The sequence below is a fragment of the Peromyscus leucopus genome, chromosome 7 (genome assembly GCF_004664715.2).
Source record: "Peromyscus leucopus breed LL Stock chromosome 7, UCI_PerLeu_2.1, whole genome shotgun sequence".
NCBI lineage: Eukaryota > Metazoa > Chordata > Mammalia > Rodentia > Cricetidae > Peromyscus > Peromyscus leucopus.
Genome location: NC_051069.1, coordinates 16,023,745 through 16,040,705, shown reverse-complemented (window position 1 = coordinate 16,040,705; position 16,961 = coordinate 16,023,745). Strand labels below are relative to the sequence as shown.

Genomic DNA, 16,961 nt, shown 5'->3' with positions numbered 1-16,961 from the left:
GGAGACAGGGTTTCACTATGTAACCCTGGCTGGCCTGAGTTGTATAGGCCTGGTTGGACACAAAATCACAGAGGTCCACCTGCCTTTTTCTTCCTCCTGACTGTCCCTCCTAAATGACTGTTTAAACATACACAAGTAAAGCTATACTGTTAGAGCCAAGACAGCGGTTACCTTTTTAAAGCAGAAGTGACTGGAAGGGAACAAAATAGGACTGCATTTTTGGGAAAAGTCTATGTTTTTTAAAAGATTTTATTTATTTAGTTAGTTTCTTTGAGACAGGGCTTCTCTGTATAACCCTGGCTGTCCTGGAGCTCTGTAGACCTGATTGGCCAAGAACTCAGAGATCTGCCTGCCTCTGCCTCCCTAGTGCTGGGATTAAAGATGTGCGCTACCATAGCTACTGCCTAATTTAAGATTTATTTTTATTGTTTTTATTTATGTGTATGTCTGCATACACATATTCACAGGTACCTGAAGAGGCCAGAAGGTGTTGGATACCCTGGAGCTGGAATTAGAGATAGTTGTGAGCTGCCTGATGTGGGTGCTGGGAACCAAAAGCACCTCCTCTGAAGAGCAGCAAATGCGCTCAACTGCTGAACCATCCTCTCTAGCTCCAAGTTCTCAGTCTTTTTTTCGTTTTTTGTAACAAAGTTTCTCTGTGTAGCCCTTGACTGTCCTAGAATTCCCTCTGTAGACCAGGCTAGCCTCAAACTCAGAGATCTGTCTGCCTCTGCTTCCAGAAGGCTGTGATTAAAGGCGTGGGCCACCACTGCTGGGCCCCAAGTTCTATTTCTTGATTTGTTGGTTTTATGAGTATTCAGTTTATAAAAACTCAGATGGCTGTATATTTACATTTTTTATTTTTCTCTTTGTACATTATACATTAAGAAAAAAGTAAGCACAATGCATCCTCCTTTCAGTTCTGCTTCCTAGGTTCCCTGAAGAGAAAACCAGTTACTTTCCTTGTGTATTCTTCCAAAGCTTTCCTGTGGATAAATGAGCTTACAAATATGTTTTTTTTTTATATAAACGAAAGCATGTTATGCATACTAATTGAAGTCTTGCATTTTTTTTTTTTTCCTTTTCCAGACAGGGTTTCTCTGTATAGCATTAGAGCCTGTCCTGGAACTCACTCTGTAGAACTTACAGAGATCTGCTTGCCTCTGCCTCCCAAGCACTGGGATCAAAGGTGTGCACCACCACCTCTTGGTTTTGTTTTATCTTTGTTTTTTATATGTGTGGCTGTTTTTTCCCTGCATGTGTGTCTATTCATCACATGCTCCCTTAGAGGCCAGAAGAAGGTGTTGGATCCCTTGGGACTGGAATAACCTAAAATTATGAGCTACCATGTGAGTACTAGATTGAACCTAGGTCCTAAGGTCAGCCCAGTATTATTCTTTTTTTATTTCTTTGAGACAGGTTTTCTTTGTGTAGCCTTGGCTGTCCAGGAACTAGCTGTGTAGACCAGGGTTACCTTGAACTCACAGAGATCTGCTGGCTTCTGCCTCCCAAATGCTGGATTAAAAGCATTAAGCCAGGCAGTGATGGCACACGCCTTTAATCCCAGCACTCGGGAGGCAGAGGCAGGCGGATCTCTGTGAGTTCCAGGCCAGCCTGGACTACCAAGTGAGTTCCAGGAAAAGGCGCAAAGCTACACAGAGAAACCCTGTCTCCAAAAAACAAAAAAAAACAAAAAACAAAAAAAGCATGCATCACTACCAGCGGGCATCAGCAGCTTCTCAAGCTCTGACCCACCTCTCCAGCCCCTGAGTGTTTCATTTTTTACTTCCTGTTACATCTTCCATAATCTTATAATGTCTTATTTTAACTCCAGTGCATACAGCATACACACAGTGCCTAGTGTACCAGGCCTTTTCTTTTAGGCCACCAACCAGCTCCCAAATTATGACAAAGAGACTTATTAGTTTTGGATGCTCAGCCTAGCTTAGGCTCCTTTCTGGCTAGCTCTTTTACCTTAAATGAACCTGTTTCTCTTTACCCACCTTTTGCTCGGGGCTCACTACCTCTCCTCTGTATGTCTTGCTTCCATGTTTCTCTATGCCTCATTCTTCTCCTTGTTCTTTCTGAGCATAGATTTCTCCTCTGTATCCTCTCTGCCTGCCAGCCTTGCTTATCCTTTCTGTGCCTAGCTATTGGCTGTTCAGCTCTTTCTTAGACCAATCAGGTACCTTAGGCAGGCAAGGTGAAACAGATGCAACACATCTTTAAATAATTAAATGCATATCCTTACAATGCTAAACAATGCAGCATAAACTAAAGTAATACACCTTTACACAGTCTAAGTCATATTCTGCAGCATAAACAAATGCAACACATTTTTGCCCAGTTAAATTAATCCTCCACAACAGCCTGGTGTGTAAATATACTTGTTACACAGCTTGTCTTCTAGTTTCCTATACTGAAACCAGCTCTTGGGTGGGTCCCTGAGTTCAATCTAGAGTCCATCTCACTGATGGCAAAAGACACACCTAGTTGAGGGGGCCAGGAGGGATGGTCATGCTTTTTAATCCCTTTTAAGATGCAGATCTTTTGTGAGTTCAAGGCCAGCCTGATCTACATAGCCAGTCCCAGGACAGCCAGAACTACAATACAGCCAGGGCTATAGAGAGACCATTTCTCAGCCCCACCCCCACCCCCCAGAAAAACCAACCAAACACCCACCTTAGCTCAAGCTCCTACTGCACCGGAGCAAAAATGAGGTGAAGCCTATATTATAAGAAGAAAATTATTTTCAATTAAATATTTAAGGTTAGGTTTGCTGGTGCACAGGAAGGTGGATCTCTGCAAGTATGAATCCAGTCTGGTCGAGTTCTACATTCTATGACAGCTGGCGGGCGGTACATAGAGAAACCCTGTCTTAAAACACACACACACACACACACACACAATTTCTTAAAATCGATGAGGTTGGGCATTACTTTTCAAGTCCTAAAGTCGTTGCAGGGCATGCGCGGGAGTCCCAGTTTCCTAGATCACTTGAACCCAATAGATCAAAACCAGCCAGAGCAAAGAGGGAGGCCAGACTCCACCCTGTTTTTAAAAAGTCCTCCAAGATGAGCACCAAAACCGACTGCATTTTCTCTTCTGAAGACTCTTCCCCTGGTTTATTCTGGGTTAGAGTAAAATAAAGCACTTGCAAAGGCTGTGGGGTTCCTGAATGAATTCTGACATCGGATGTCCTCTTCTTGTACGCGATTAAAATTAGCTACAATGATGCTGGAATACAGGATACATTGAGCAAAGAAATGTGGCCCTTGCTTATCTGTCAGATCCCTGGCATCTGAACTTCTTGGATCTCGCAGGCAACCTTTAAGACCCAAAGATGTGGGTTCCTCACGAATAGAGGTGGTAGCCGCCTGTGAATGCCGGGAAGGGTGCCCGTCATCCCCTAATTTTGGATTCTTTTAAACTCACAATCCGGCCTTCCTCTCCCTCCCCTAGGGGAGTCGCCTCCAGTCCTCCGCAGCCCCTCCCCCGCCACTCCGCGCGGCCTCCCCTCCTCCCAGCTCCTCTCTGTCTCCCCCTCTCGGACAGCGTCCGCCTTCGGCCCGGCCCTCCCCGGCGCCTGTTTGTGAATGAGATGCTCAGTTTCTCAATGGAGCCGCGGGGGGCTCGGGCGGACGCGGCGCAGGCCGCAGCGCTGGCCCTGAGCCGGGAGGGGGACGCCTTTTCCTCGCTCGCTCGCGCCCGCCCTCCCTCTCGCCGCCGCGGCTTTTGAGGAACTGGGCCGCGAGGCCGCCGCGCAGGTCGCAGGGCCCGCATCCCGGAGGACGCCCGGGCTGGGCGGTCCCCCGGCGCCGGCGCTTTCTGGGCCAGCGAGCTTCGCACGGTGCTGAAGACGCTCCGGAGGCCGGCGGCCCTCTGGAAATTAACGCCAGGAGCCTTCGCGGGGGGCTTGGATCAAAGTTGTCGATTTCATTATTTCCTTTAAAAAAAAAAAAAAAAAGCAACCTCCAAAACCCGAACTGCTGTTCGTTCCTCGCCTGCACTTTTTCCCTCCTCTGGAAAGGAGGGGTGGTGTGAGGAAAGGAGTGAAGAAAATAGGAGGCATTTCCTCCCCGGGGGGAGCGACAGCCGAGTCTCCGCAGCCAGCAGGAGCGGCGTTGGCAGCCGCCGCGGGCGTCGGGCCGCCCGGGTCCCACCATGCATGAGCCGGCCGAGAGCTGCTGAGGCGCCGGGCCGCAGAAGCGGAGTTCGAGTGCAGCGGGCTCCGGCGCTCGCGGACCAGTCCTGTCCCCCCGGCGGCGGAGGCGGCGGGATGGAGCCGGCGACCGCGCCCCGGCCGGACATGGCGCCCGAGCTGACCCCCGAGGAGGAGCAGGTAAGCGCGGCCGCTGCGGTGGGTGTGTCCGAGCTTCCGAGGCCTAGGCCGGCCTCGGCTCGCCAGGCTGCGCTCCTCGCCCCGGGCCCTCCGCGCTCCTGCTCACGTTTCAGGCCTGCAGGCTGGCCTCCCCGGCCGGAGACCGCGCCCCAGGCCGCCGCCTGCCCATCCCGGGAGCCGCGGGACCCCTGGCTCTGAGATTCTTATGCCCCGAGGCTTCCGCCTCCCCACCCCCACCCGGCCGCTCTGTTCCAGTGAATATTAAAGTTCCCCGAACTGGGGTAGGCTCCCCACGGGATGATCGCAGAACACCTTGCCCCCCGGCCCTTCTCTCTTACAAAGGTTTTGTTTCTTTCCTTGAGGGTCAGTTGTTTCTCAAGGGCAAGAAAAGCCATTTGGGGGAGGATTCTTAGGTGGTCATCTCCGTTCCCAAGAAGGGGGGAGGTAGCGCTGGTAAATAGGTGCCCTAGTTTCTCAAAGGAGCCCCTTCATGCTTTCCAGACTGCTGTGACGGGCCTGCTTGGACAGATCCTGAAAGATCTGCCTTTTCTATAGCTCCACAATTCCCTGGCCTTGACCTCCGTAGTCTGCTTTCCCAGGCTAGGCTCTTCCCCTCATCCTCACTTCCCTGCCCCCACCCCATCTGACTGTCTCCATCTTTCTGGAGTTCCATTGTCCCTTTTTAAAGCTTATGACCTTAAGTTTCCAGAAAGGAGTGGTTTGCATTATCATTTTGAGGGGATTCGGTAAGAGAGAAGCCTAGCGCTCTTGTAACTTTCCACCCCATTTTTCTGCTGTGGAAACACCAGACTGCTTCTGAGGAAGGTAGGAAAGTCAGCTAGATGAGATCGGAACCCCACCGGCTGGCTTCTTGCTTCTCTCTCCATGGAACTGCTCATTCCCAAACATAGCTGTGCTCAAATATGGCCATAGTCTGGTAGTACCTTAAAAAAAAAAAGTAAGGAAAAGAAAAAAAGAGGAAAAGGTGAGGCATGCTGGAAACCCATTTCACAATCTCTAGCCTTTGTTCACAAGGACCATATTTGCTAGCAGTCTGTAGAGGGGAGACTGTCTCTTTTGATAAACTAATATTGGTTTAATGGGCTTTATTTAAGACCTGATTTTTTTTGGTGGGGGTGGTTAGACAGGGTTCTATGTGTAGCCTTGGCTGTCCTGGAACTTGCTCTGTAGACCAGGCTGGCCTTCAACTCACAGAGATCCGTCTGCCTCTGCCTCCCGAGTGCTGGGATTAAAGTTGTGCACCACCGCGCCCGGCTGACACAGCTGGGTGTTTTCAAAACGCTAAGTGAGACACTGGAGCAAGCCGGTGGCCAAGGAGCCCCCTCTCCCAGAGGGGGGATATGCCTCAGTACTAATGCATTAGGTTGATCTATTTATGTGTTAGGTTGATTTCTTTTTCTTTTTATTTTTTTACTTCCCGAGTGACTTTTTTCCCCCGGTACTTTCGTTGTTTTTCTTTCATTCCCAAAATGGTCTTAAGATGAGTATGTTTCTATCATATGACAGATCCCACTTTAAGTAGTACCCTGCCATCTTCTCTTCAGTTCTGAGGATTGAATCCAGGGCCATATCCCTGCATTCAGAGCAGTTTTTATTTACCATTCTCCTTCACTTACAAGATTGTAGGCTCACTGAGGGTAGGCCCGTGTCTTTCATCTCTCTGACTACCTGTTTATGTATACGGTAGTGAGGGCTAAATATATTGTGTTAGTCACACAGTATACTCAGGATTTTCAAAAGTTGAAAATCCAATACCCATTTTTGTTATTATCTTTCCATTCTTATTTTATTTTATGTGCATTAGTGTTTTGCCATGGGTTTTAGGTCCCCGGGAACTGGCGTTACAGTTTTAAACTGCCGTGTGGGTGCTGGGAACTGAACTCAGGTCCTCTGGAAGAGTAGTCAATGCTCTTAACCACTGAGCCATCTCTCCAGCCCCTATCTTTCCATTCTTGATTAAAAAAAAAAAAATCCTGTTGACCATAGAAGTCTTTTTAAAACTGGATATTGATTATGTCTAAGACATCCAGAGACAACTATTTTTTCCTTTTTAGTTTTTAATTGGCTTTATTATTGATTTTAGAATCAGAAAGTGTTCATTCATAGAATAAAATAAATGTTGCTATGGGCTGAGGAGAGTTTGGTTTTGTAGATAAAGTGGAAGAGAGCAGAAATGAGACCTAGCAGTGGGTTGGCCTTATCAAAGTTAACTTCTTTTAGCTTTTTAAGACAAGTTCTCACTCTGTGTGACCTACAAACTTCTGTCTTCCTATTAGATTTTTTTTTTATTTGATTAGTTTTAGAGGAACAGCTTTTTTTTTTATTTCCTTTGGGGTACATCACATTTGAAGTTTCAAGGCCTCAGTAAGGTGTGGTGGTGTGCACAGAGACCTGTAACCCCAGCACTTGGCCAGAGGAGGCAAGATCAGACGCCCAAGGTCATTCCCAGCTTATTTAGTGATTTGTTTTTAATATTTTATTTTTATATGTATACATGTACGTGTGAGTGCAGTTGCTTACCAAGTTCAGAAGAGGACAGCGGATTCCCCTGGAAATGGAGTTAGAGGAAGTAGTGAGCTGCCTGATGTAGTAGGTGCTGGGAACTGAACTTGGGTCCTCTGAAGAGCAGTATATACTCTAATGCACTGAGCCATCCTCTATGCTTTAGGTAGTGATTTTGAGGCCAGCCTGGTCCTTAGGAGACTCTGCTGGGCTTGGTTGCACATGTATTTAAGCCAGAACTGAGGAGGTCGGCAAGCAGATCTCTGTGCATTTGAGGCCAGCCTGGTCTATATGGTGAGCTCCAGGTTAGCCAAGGCTACATAGTGACACCCTGTCTCCAAAAAAAAAAAAGGCATCAGTGTCATTGGAAAGAAAATTAAAAATATAAAACTAAGAAAAGTAGATACTTAAAGGATTGAATAAGAGCATTCAACTCACAGAATTAGTATTGTAACTAGAGGTTCTTTTCTCTACTTCACAAGAGAAAAAAATAATGAAATTGAGTAACTTGACCTAGAAGAAAACCCCAAACAAAACAAAAACAAACAATTGTGCCTGATTCCCAATGACAAATTTTCTAGTCATTCCAAAATGTTGAAATACAAATGTTTCTTTTTTTTTGGTTTTTCTAGACAGGGTTTCTCTGTATAGCCCTAGCTGTCCTGGAACTCACTCTGTAGACCAGGTTGAATTCAGGGATCCGCTTGCCTCGGCTTCCTAAGTGTTAAGATTAAAGGCATTCGCCACCAACACCCGGCCTAGTCTTTTATTTTATTTCAATAAAACATGAAGTTTTAAAATTAATTAGCTAATTAATTAATTAATTTTGAGGCAAGGTCTCCCTATGTAGCCCTGCCTGGTGTGGACTTGCTGTGTAGAGCAAGCTGGCTTTAATCTCACAGAGATCCATCCACCTGTTTATGCCTCCTATGTGCTGGGATTAAAGATGTGTACTGTCATGCCTAGCCACATCCTACTTTTCTAGAGTGTTGGGATTATAGGCTTGTGCCATTAGCATAAAAGGAAATCTTTTTTGGTTTTTTTGGAGACAGGGTTTCTCTGTGTAGCCCTCTCCTGGAACATGCTCTTTAGACCATATTGACCTTGAACTCGTTTCTCCTGCCTCTGCCTCTTGAGTAATGGGATTGAAAGCATGCACCAGTCGTGGTAAAAAATCGACATTGGGGAGGCATAGACAGAGGCTCTCCTTGAGTTTGAGGCCAGCTTGTTTTTCATAATGACTTCCAGGCCAGCCAGGGCTGCATAGTAAGACCATGTTCTAAAAAATAAAAAGGGATTTTAAAAAAGAAAAAGAAAATTGTTGGGGTTAGTTGGTTCTTATTTTTTATTTCTATTTGTTTTCTTAACTTTTTTTGTGGAAAGGGTAATAGAACCCAGAGCCTTGTGATGAGCTATACTCTGTCATGAAACCCTGTTCTGTAAGGAAATAGATTACACTGGCTTAGCATATACTCAGGGGTGGGTGGGTGGGAGGGAGGGAGGGGGTGGGGGTGGGGTGGGGTGGGGTGGGGTGGGGAGTGTTCATCTTTTTGAAACGTTTCAACTGCTTCCCAGCTACTTGAGGACTACTGCCTCCTGGGTATGTCTTTCTGTAGTCATGCCAGTCGGAATCTTGGACACTTTGTTGCTCTTATCCCTGTATAAAAGGTATCATTGGTTTTCTTTAGTATCTCTTGAATTTATCAGCTTCAATCTGTCACCATCACTGTGATCAAACCCACCTAGTCTAAATTATAGTCGTATCCTAATAAGAGTTTATTTAAAATTTAACATTTATTTTCCTCTTGGATCCATCTATATTTGAGAAGCCAAAGTCAAATTGTAAGTCTGATCGCATTTTCCCCTGCCTGCCTCCCAGATAAGCACTGAAGGGAGTATTTTGTTTTGTTTTGATGGTTCTGGTGATTGAATCCAGGGCCTTGCATGGGAAAAGCATGTTCTATAGCCTTTTAAGAGTTTTTCATTTTTCTTCAGATTTTGGACAGCCTTAGCTACTTCTCACACGTTACTTCTTTTACTTTTTAAAGATGTATTGTTATTTATATGTATGTTTGTATCGTTTGCGCATGCACTCTGGGAGGTTAGAAGAGGGAGTTAGATACCCTGGAGCTGGAGTTTTGCGTGGTTATGAGCTGGACAGTGCAGATGCTGAGAACCGAACTCAGGTCCTTTTCTGCAAGAGCAGAAAGCACTGTTACACGCTGAGCATCTCTCTGGCCCTTCATGCTGTCTGCCTCAGAAATACCAGCCACAGGGCTCTCCATTCTTGCTGTGCTTCCTCCTGCTACCGAGTCCATACACACTGCTTTCCACTTCTGGAAACCGCTCTCATTTGACCTCAGTCCTGGTCATTTACCTTTCAGTTTTTACCTTCCTGTGGTGGATAGTCTTAGCTCTCAATTAGGTTAGACCCCTTAACTTCTCTTACTTACCTCCCTGCCCTTGATGTCGTTTATCATGCATTTGTACTTCCCTGATCTCATGACTATGAACTTCACAAGAGTTGAAACATTTTGCTTTTGTTCACCATCATAACAAATTGCCTAGCAAGGCTAAAAGTTAATGGTCAGGAAATACTTGTGGAAAGAAAGAAAAGTAGCAGTCCTCTTAGACTCTTTGTCCATCAGGGCTGGTGGTTCAGGCCTGCAGTCCCAGCACTGTGGAGTCGGAGGCAGGAAGACTGATTGGAGGCAAGCCTGGGCTAGGTAGTGAAACCCTGTCTCAAAAAACAAACAAGACAATACATTTTTAAAAAGCATTTGATAAAACTTTGTTTTTATAAACTTAAACCTGTTGTGATGGCACATGCCTTTAATTGTAGCACTTGGGAGGCAGAGGCAGGTGGATCCCTGTAAGTTTGAAGCCAGTCTGGTCTACAAAGGGAGTTCCAAGCCAGCCCCCCCCCCATTTCTTTGTTTTTGTTTTTTTTGAGTAAGGGTTTTTCTGTGTAGCCCTGGCTGTCCTGGAATTCTCAGAGATCCGCCTGCCTCTGCCTCCTGAACATTGGGATTAAAAGCTAGAAGCTAGCTAGGGTGTGGTGACTAATGCCTTTAATTCCATCACTTGGGGAACAGAGGTAGGTGGATTTTGAGTTTAAGGCCAGCACTAGAACGGTCATGGCTATGTAGAGAGATCCTATCTCAAAAAAAAAAAAAAAAAATTACTGAGAAAATGCATGTGTGTGTGTGTGTGTGTGTGTGTGTGTGTGTGTGTGTACGTGTACAAGGCCCAAGGATGACCTCTGATGTTATCTTTAGGAATGCCATCTGTCTTACTTGCTGTGACAAAACATTATGACAAAGCAATTCATAAAAGAGTGTTGACGGACAGTGGTAGCACACGCCTTTAATCCCAGCACTTGGGAAGCAGAGGCAGGTGGATCTTTGAGTTTGGTGGAAGCCAGCCTGGTCTGCAGAGTGAGTTCCAGGACAGCCAGGGCTACACAGAGAAACCCTGTCTCGAAAACAAAAACAAAAAACAGTTTAGCTGGGCGGTGGTGGTGGTGGTGGTGGCAGTGGCGGAAAGGAAACAACAACAAAAAAGTGTTTAATTTGTCTTAATGGTTTTAGAGGTCAGAGTGCATGAAGGCAGAGCAGAAGAATGGAGGCCGCAGCATGCGAGCTAGCATCCTGATCCAAAGTGAGGTTCAACAGAAAGCGTTGGAAATTGCAGAACTCTTTTAAAATCTCAGCCCACTCCCATGTCACACTTTCTCTATCAAGGCCACACCTCCTAATTCTTCCCAAACAGTGCCACCAGCTGGGGACCTAATATTCAAATATATGCACCTTTGTGGGCCATTATCATTCAAACCACCACACCATCCTTATTCTTTGAGACAGGTCTCTTGCTGGCATGGAGCTCACCAATTAGACTCACTAGTTGGCCAGTGAGTCCCTAGGGTCTTCTTGTCCCTGCTTTCCTAGCACATGGATTGTAAGTGTGTGCTCCAGGGCCTGGGAGTTTTACATAGGTTCCGAAGATGAAACTGAGGTCCTGTGCTTGCAAGGCAGGCATTGACCAACTGACCCATCTTCCTAGTCCCCTCCCCCTACTTTCTTTTGATTTTGATATTTTTGAAATCAAGTTTCAAGTGGCCTTGTCTGGCCTCTCTGTGAATGCCCTGAGTTTCTGATCTTCCGGCTTGCCTCCACTTACTCAGTGTTGGGATTGCAGTTGTGAGTCACCATGTAGGATTTTATATGTTATGATGCTGGTGATCAAACCCAGGGCTTATGCATGCTAGACAAATACTACTAACTGAGCTACATCCCCTGACCATTAATTGTATTTACTTATTTATATATTCTCTTAAAGATTTATTTTTTAAAGATTTTAAAATATTTTTATTAGATTTACTCATTTTATTTTGTGTGTGGGTTTTTTATCTGCCTGTATGTATGTGCACCATGTGTATGCTTGGTGTCTGCAGAGGTCAGAGGAGGGCATCGGATCCCTTGGAACTGGAGTTACAGACAATTATTAGACACCATATGGGTCCTGGGAATCGAACCTAGGTCCTCTGGAAGAGTAGCCAGTGCTTTTAACCTCCAAGCTACCTCTCCTACCCCCTACTTTTATTTGTGTGTGTGTTTGTGCAGATACTGGAAGAGAACGGAAGCATCAGATCCCCTTAGAGCTGGAGTAACAGGGTTGTGAGCTGTTAAAGTGGGTTTTGGGATCTGAACCTTGGCTAGAAAAATACCTGCTTTTAATTACCAAGCCATTTCTTCAGCCCTGTCATTTTCAGTTTTTAAAATTTTGATAAACTTTTTGATAATAATCATTACAGTTGGGTGTGGTACACAGGCCTGTAATTTCAGCATTTGGGAAACAGGCAGATGGATCAGGAGTTCAACTTTAACCCTAACTATATCTCAAATTTGAGGCTAGCCTGGATAACATGAGACTCTGTGTCAAAAAGCAAAAAAGAAAGCTATTAATATTTTATAGTAGCCGGGTGGTGGTGGCGGCGGCGGCGGCGGCGGCGGCGCACGCCTTTAATCCCAGCACTCGGGAGGCAGAGGCAGGCGGATCTCTGTGAGTTCGAGGCCAGCCTGGGCTACCAAGTGAGCTCCAGGAAAGGCACAAAGCTACACAGAGAAACCCTGTCTCGAAAAATCAAAAAAAAAAAAAAAATTTATAGTTCTATTATCCTTTATAGTCATGTGTTGACTGGATATAAATCCTCATTTGTAATTATGGTATTTTTTTTGCCTTCATTTTATTTTGTTACTTATTTAAAATTTTATTTTGTAGCTGGGCAGTGGTGGTGCACACCTTTAATCCCAGCACTTGGGAGGCAGAGGCAGGAGAATCTCTGAGTTTGAGGCCAGCCTGGTCTACAAAGTGAGTTCCAGGATAGCAGAATGGTTACATAGAGAAACCCTGTCTAGAAAAATTTCATTCTGTGTGTATTTTGTATTGTGTATATTTAGTGTGTGTGTAAGGGCATGCATGTACCGTGGGGTATGTGCCATGGCTTATCTGGAGGCCAGAGACAACCTCAGGTCATCATTCCTCACTCTTTCCCAGTGTGTTTGAGACAGGACTTTTGGCAGCCAACTGCATAGGCCAGGCTGACTGGCCTCCGAACTCCCAAGAGTCTCCTGCCTGCCTTCCATCTTCCCTTTATTGTGCAGCCATTACAGCTTCATCCGCTGCCGTGTCTGGCTTTCATGTGAGTCTGGGAATTTGTACTTAGGTCATCAGGCTCACAGTGAGTGGCTTCCCCTGGCATGCATGCTTCTCCTCAGCACTTTGTGTTTGCTGCCCGCAGGTGGAATTCAGGCCTGTTCCTGAGCTGCTTCCTCCCCTGCCTCTATTTCTTGCTTTCATTTTTCCCGTTCCTCAGTACTGAGCCTACAGCGAGGTTATAAGGAAAACACATCTTTAAGGAGCTTATGTGAAAAACAGCAGAATAATAAGAGTAACTCTTCCTGAGCTTCTGCTCTGGGTCAGACTCTGCTGACTATTTCTCTGTTGATCTTAGCTAGATGGCAGAAAAGCTATGTGTGTTAGGCGTTCCTCATATAGTTAATCCTCCCAGTGGAAACTGGAATTAAATCTTGTCATTTTGCAAACAAAATTCAGACTGAAAGAGGAAAATTGCCCAAGATCAGTTAACTAGCAAATGATGAACTGTAATTTCTACTCATGTCTGTTATTTTGTCTCCACTACCAGTGTTTATTCTGTTTAATTTCATTATTTCTTATGAAGCAAGTGGCTAGTTTATTCAGATACCGCAGTGGGCAACATAGAAAACAGCTATTTTGGGAGTTTATGTATTTATTGATACACTTGTTTGGTTTTGATAATGTGTGTGTGTGTGTGTGTGTGTGTGTGTGTGAGTGTGTGTGATATGTGTTATTTATTATGCGGAGCTGTTTACCATGGGAGAAAAGCCACGAGGTACAACAGAACCCACTATAAGAATTTATTAAGGGAAGGGAACAGAAGGGCCTATTGAAAGATCGTGCAGGAAGAGAGGGGAGGGATAGATGGAACCTGCTTTTTATAGGTTCCCCCTGCACATGCCCATATGAGCTTACGTAGCTATGCCATGCATACGCATACCCTGTGTGTATCATGCTGTGCACAAATTACGTGATCATGCAGCATGTGGATTACTTAGGACTAAGGCCCTGGGATGACTAAGTCTCTTGCTTGACTACTGGATAGTGCATGTGCGGTCATGTAGCTGGGGGAGTGACCAGGAATTCCAATAGTATGTACATATGTGTATGCATGTACATGCTTGAATGCACACATGGGGAAGCTAGAGCATCCTGCTCTATCACTCCTCGTGTTTTCCTTTGAGACAGGATCTCTTCTCGCATCTGGACCTGGTCTGGTATCCAGTAATCCCCAGTGATCCTTATGGCTTCATGCTCCTCCACTTTTCTTTCTTTCTTTCTTTCTTTTTTTTTAAAAGATTTATTTATTTGTATACAGTGTTCTGCCTGTACATACCCCTGCAGGCCAGAAGAGGGCACCAGATCTCATTACAGATGGTTGTGAGCCACCATGTGGTTGCTGGGAATTGAACTCAGGACCTTTGGAAGAACAAGCAGTGTTCTTAACCTCTGAGCCATCTCTCCAGCCCCCTCCTCCACTTTTCATAGTGCCAAGGTTAGAGCCATCTGTGTAGCCATGACCAGAGTTTTATGTGTTAGGATCCAAACTCAGGTTCTCAGGCTTGAGTAACAAGTGTTACTACTCAATTCAGTCATTTCCCATTAATAATGCTTCTTAAGATATGGTCTTATTGCTGGGCGGTGGTGGCACATGCCTTTAATTTCAGCACCCGGGAATCAGGAGGCAGGAGGATCTCTGTGAGTTCAAACCAGCCTGATCTATATAGCAAGCTCCAGGACATCCAGGACTACATAGAGAGACCCTGTCTGGTTTTATTGCAGGCTGTGGTTCTGCATACATTTAATCCCAGTGTTGGAGAAGTAAAACTGGCAGATCTCTGTAAGATAAGGCCAGGTTGGTATACATAGAGTTTTAGGACAGCTAAGGTTATATAGTGAGACCTTGTCTACCAACCCTTCCCCCCCCCCCCCCCCGACAAAAAAATAAAGAAAATTAAGTTTTATAAAATTGATCACAGTAGCACCTGCCTGTGATCTCAGAACTTGGGAGACTGAGGTAGGAGGTCCTGCTATGAGTTCAAGGCCAGCTTAGGCTATATAATAAGACCTTGTTTTAAAACAAAGTTTATAAAGTTTAGACGTTGAACTGGGTATTGTGGTTAATACCTATACCCCTAGTACATGATAGGCTAAGGTAGAAAGATTGCTTGAGACCATCTTGGGCAACATGATGGGAAACTATTTCAAAACAAGAAAAAAAAAGGGAGAGGGGGCTGGAGATATGGCTCAGCAGTTAGGAGCACTGTCTGCCTTTCCAGAGGACCCAGGTTTGATTCCCAGCACCCACATGGCGTCTCACAACTGTCTGCAGCTCCACTTCCAGGGGACCAATGCCCTCCTGGCCTCCTCAGGCACCAGGCTCACTAGGGATATATAGACATACATGCAGGCAAAACACCCATACACATAGATAAATAAAACCTGAAGAAAGACAGAGAGAGAGATGAGAGAGAGAGAGAGAGAGAGAGAGAGAGAGAGAGAGAGAGAGAGAGAGAGAGAGCGCTGTGCATTGCAGCAGAAGCCTGTGCTTGATACTGTTACTTTTTTTTTTTTGTTTTTTTGAGACAGGGTTTCTCTGCGTAGCTTTGCGCCTTTCCTGGAACTCACTTGGTAGCCCAGGCTGGGCTCGAACTCACAGAGATCCACCTGGCTCTGCCTCCAGAGTGCTGGGATTAAAGACGTGCGCCACCACCGCCCGGCTATACTGTTACTCTTGGACAAGCTTGGTCCTTAGGGTGGAGTTGGCGCTCTGTGTGTCAGGTGTGGCCTTGATCACAGCCATGTTTTGTTTTCTTTAACACAATAGAAATAGCTGTTCTTTGAGCCTAATGTAATGAATATTACCTCTTCAAATTAAAAGTCAAGGTGTGTTTTTGTGTTAATAGCCATCTTTTGGATATGCTTATGTATAAATGTATAAGGCTTAATTAATAGGCTTGTAATGTGTTGGTGTGAAAGGATAATTTCTTTTTTCCCTTTTGCTTATTAAAATTATTTATTTATTTTTATTTTATGTGCATTGGGGTATATCTGTGTGAGGATGTTGGCTCCCTTGGGACTAGAGTTATAGACAGGTGTGAACTGCTGTGTGAGCACTGGCAATTGAACCGAGGTCCTTTGGAAGAACAGCTCGTTTTCTTAACCACTGAGCCATCTCTCCAGTGCCCCCCCCCCCCCCCCCCCCCCGCTTCTTTTGAAAGAGGGTCTCACTGACCACCCTAGAGCTTCCTATATCGACCAGGCTGGCTTGGCCAAAGGGTGTCAGATCTGCTGGGACTAGAGTTACAGTCAGCTGTGGTGTAGATGCTAGGAACCTGGGTCCTCTGGAAGAGCAGCCAGTGCTCTTAACTGCTGAGTCATCTCTCCACCACCCTAAATGCTAATTTCTGTACATCTCTGTTAACCTTTATTCTCATTTTGTATAACTGACAGAAGTTAAGTGGCCTTTGTTTAGTTATACTTTTTGTCTGTAAGGACAGTTGTGAGACTGTCTCTGAAATACACTGTGAAAGTCATGGTGGCCCACGAACGAGTTTGAGTCCAACCTGGACTAAATAGTGAGATTCTGTCTCACAAAAAAGGGCTAGGGTTGGGGAGGAAGCTCATTTAGTAAAGTGTTTACCTTGTCAGCATGAGGGCCTGATTTGATCTCCAGAACTCACAAAGAACTGTGAGCTACCATGTCCAGCATGTGATTTAGTTTATTCATTTCATTATTGATTTTAGTGCTAGAGATTGAACCTAGGATCCAGTGGATGCTAAACATGTAATCTAATGTTAATCTACACCTTTTCAAGACAGGGTTTCTCTGTGTAGTCCTGGCTGTCACTCTGTAGCCCAGGCTGGCCTGGAATCAGAGATTCATCCGCCTGCCTCTACCTCCCGAGTGCTGGATTAAAGGCGTGAGCCACCCCAGTTCAGCTCTAGTCTTAGATTTTTGTTGTTTTTTTTTTTTTTTTAATTTTAATTAATTACAGATCTTTAAAAATGAGCCAGTATTCTCCAGTGTTCTCAGTGTGTAGACCATCTTGGCCTAGAACTTGCTGAGTAGATCACACTGGCCTCAAACTCATATTTTTCTGTCTGGGCTTTCCGAGTGCTGGTATTAAAGGTTTGTGCAACCATGCTTATTTTTTGAGACATCTCATTTTGTGGCCCAGATTGGCCTTGAAAAGTCACTGCCACAATTTACCTATTAGTATTTATTTGCAAAGCTTGTAAAGGAAGTCCTTATTTTTGATATCATAGCATTGTAAGGACCAAAAAAGGACTCAACTGGAGCACTTAGTGTGATGCTTGTATAGTAAATAGTCAATCAAGTTAGCCACTGATACATTCATTTGGGGGATTTTGTTATGTAAACCAATCCTAAGGAGGAATAACTGTTTGTATTCACCCTGGGACTTAATATATTTAC

General features: G+C 45.1%; 1 protein-coding gene across 1 annotated transcript in view; it reads left to right on the top strand.

The window, feature by feature from the left end:
• Positions 1–3,987: 3,987 nt before the first annotated feature.
• Positions 3,988–16,961, top strand: part of Ptpn9 (protein tyrosine phosphatase non-receptor type 9) — an 89,526-nt gene continuing 76,552 nt past the window's right edge. Inside the window, exon 1 of the mRNA XM_028865056.2 lies at positions 3,988–4,342. Coding sequence (XP_028720889.1) covers positions 4,169–4,342 — 174 coding nt within the window. The 5' untranslated portion in view covers positions 3,988–4,168. The remainder of the gene's footprint in view (positions 4,343–16,961) is intronic.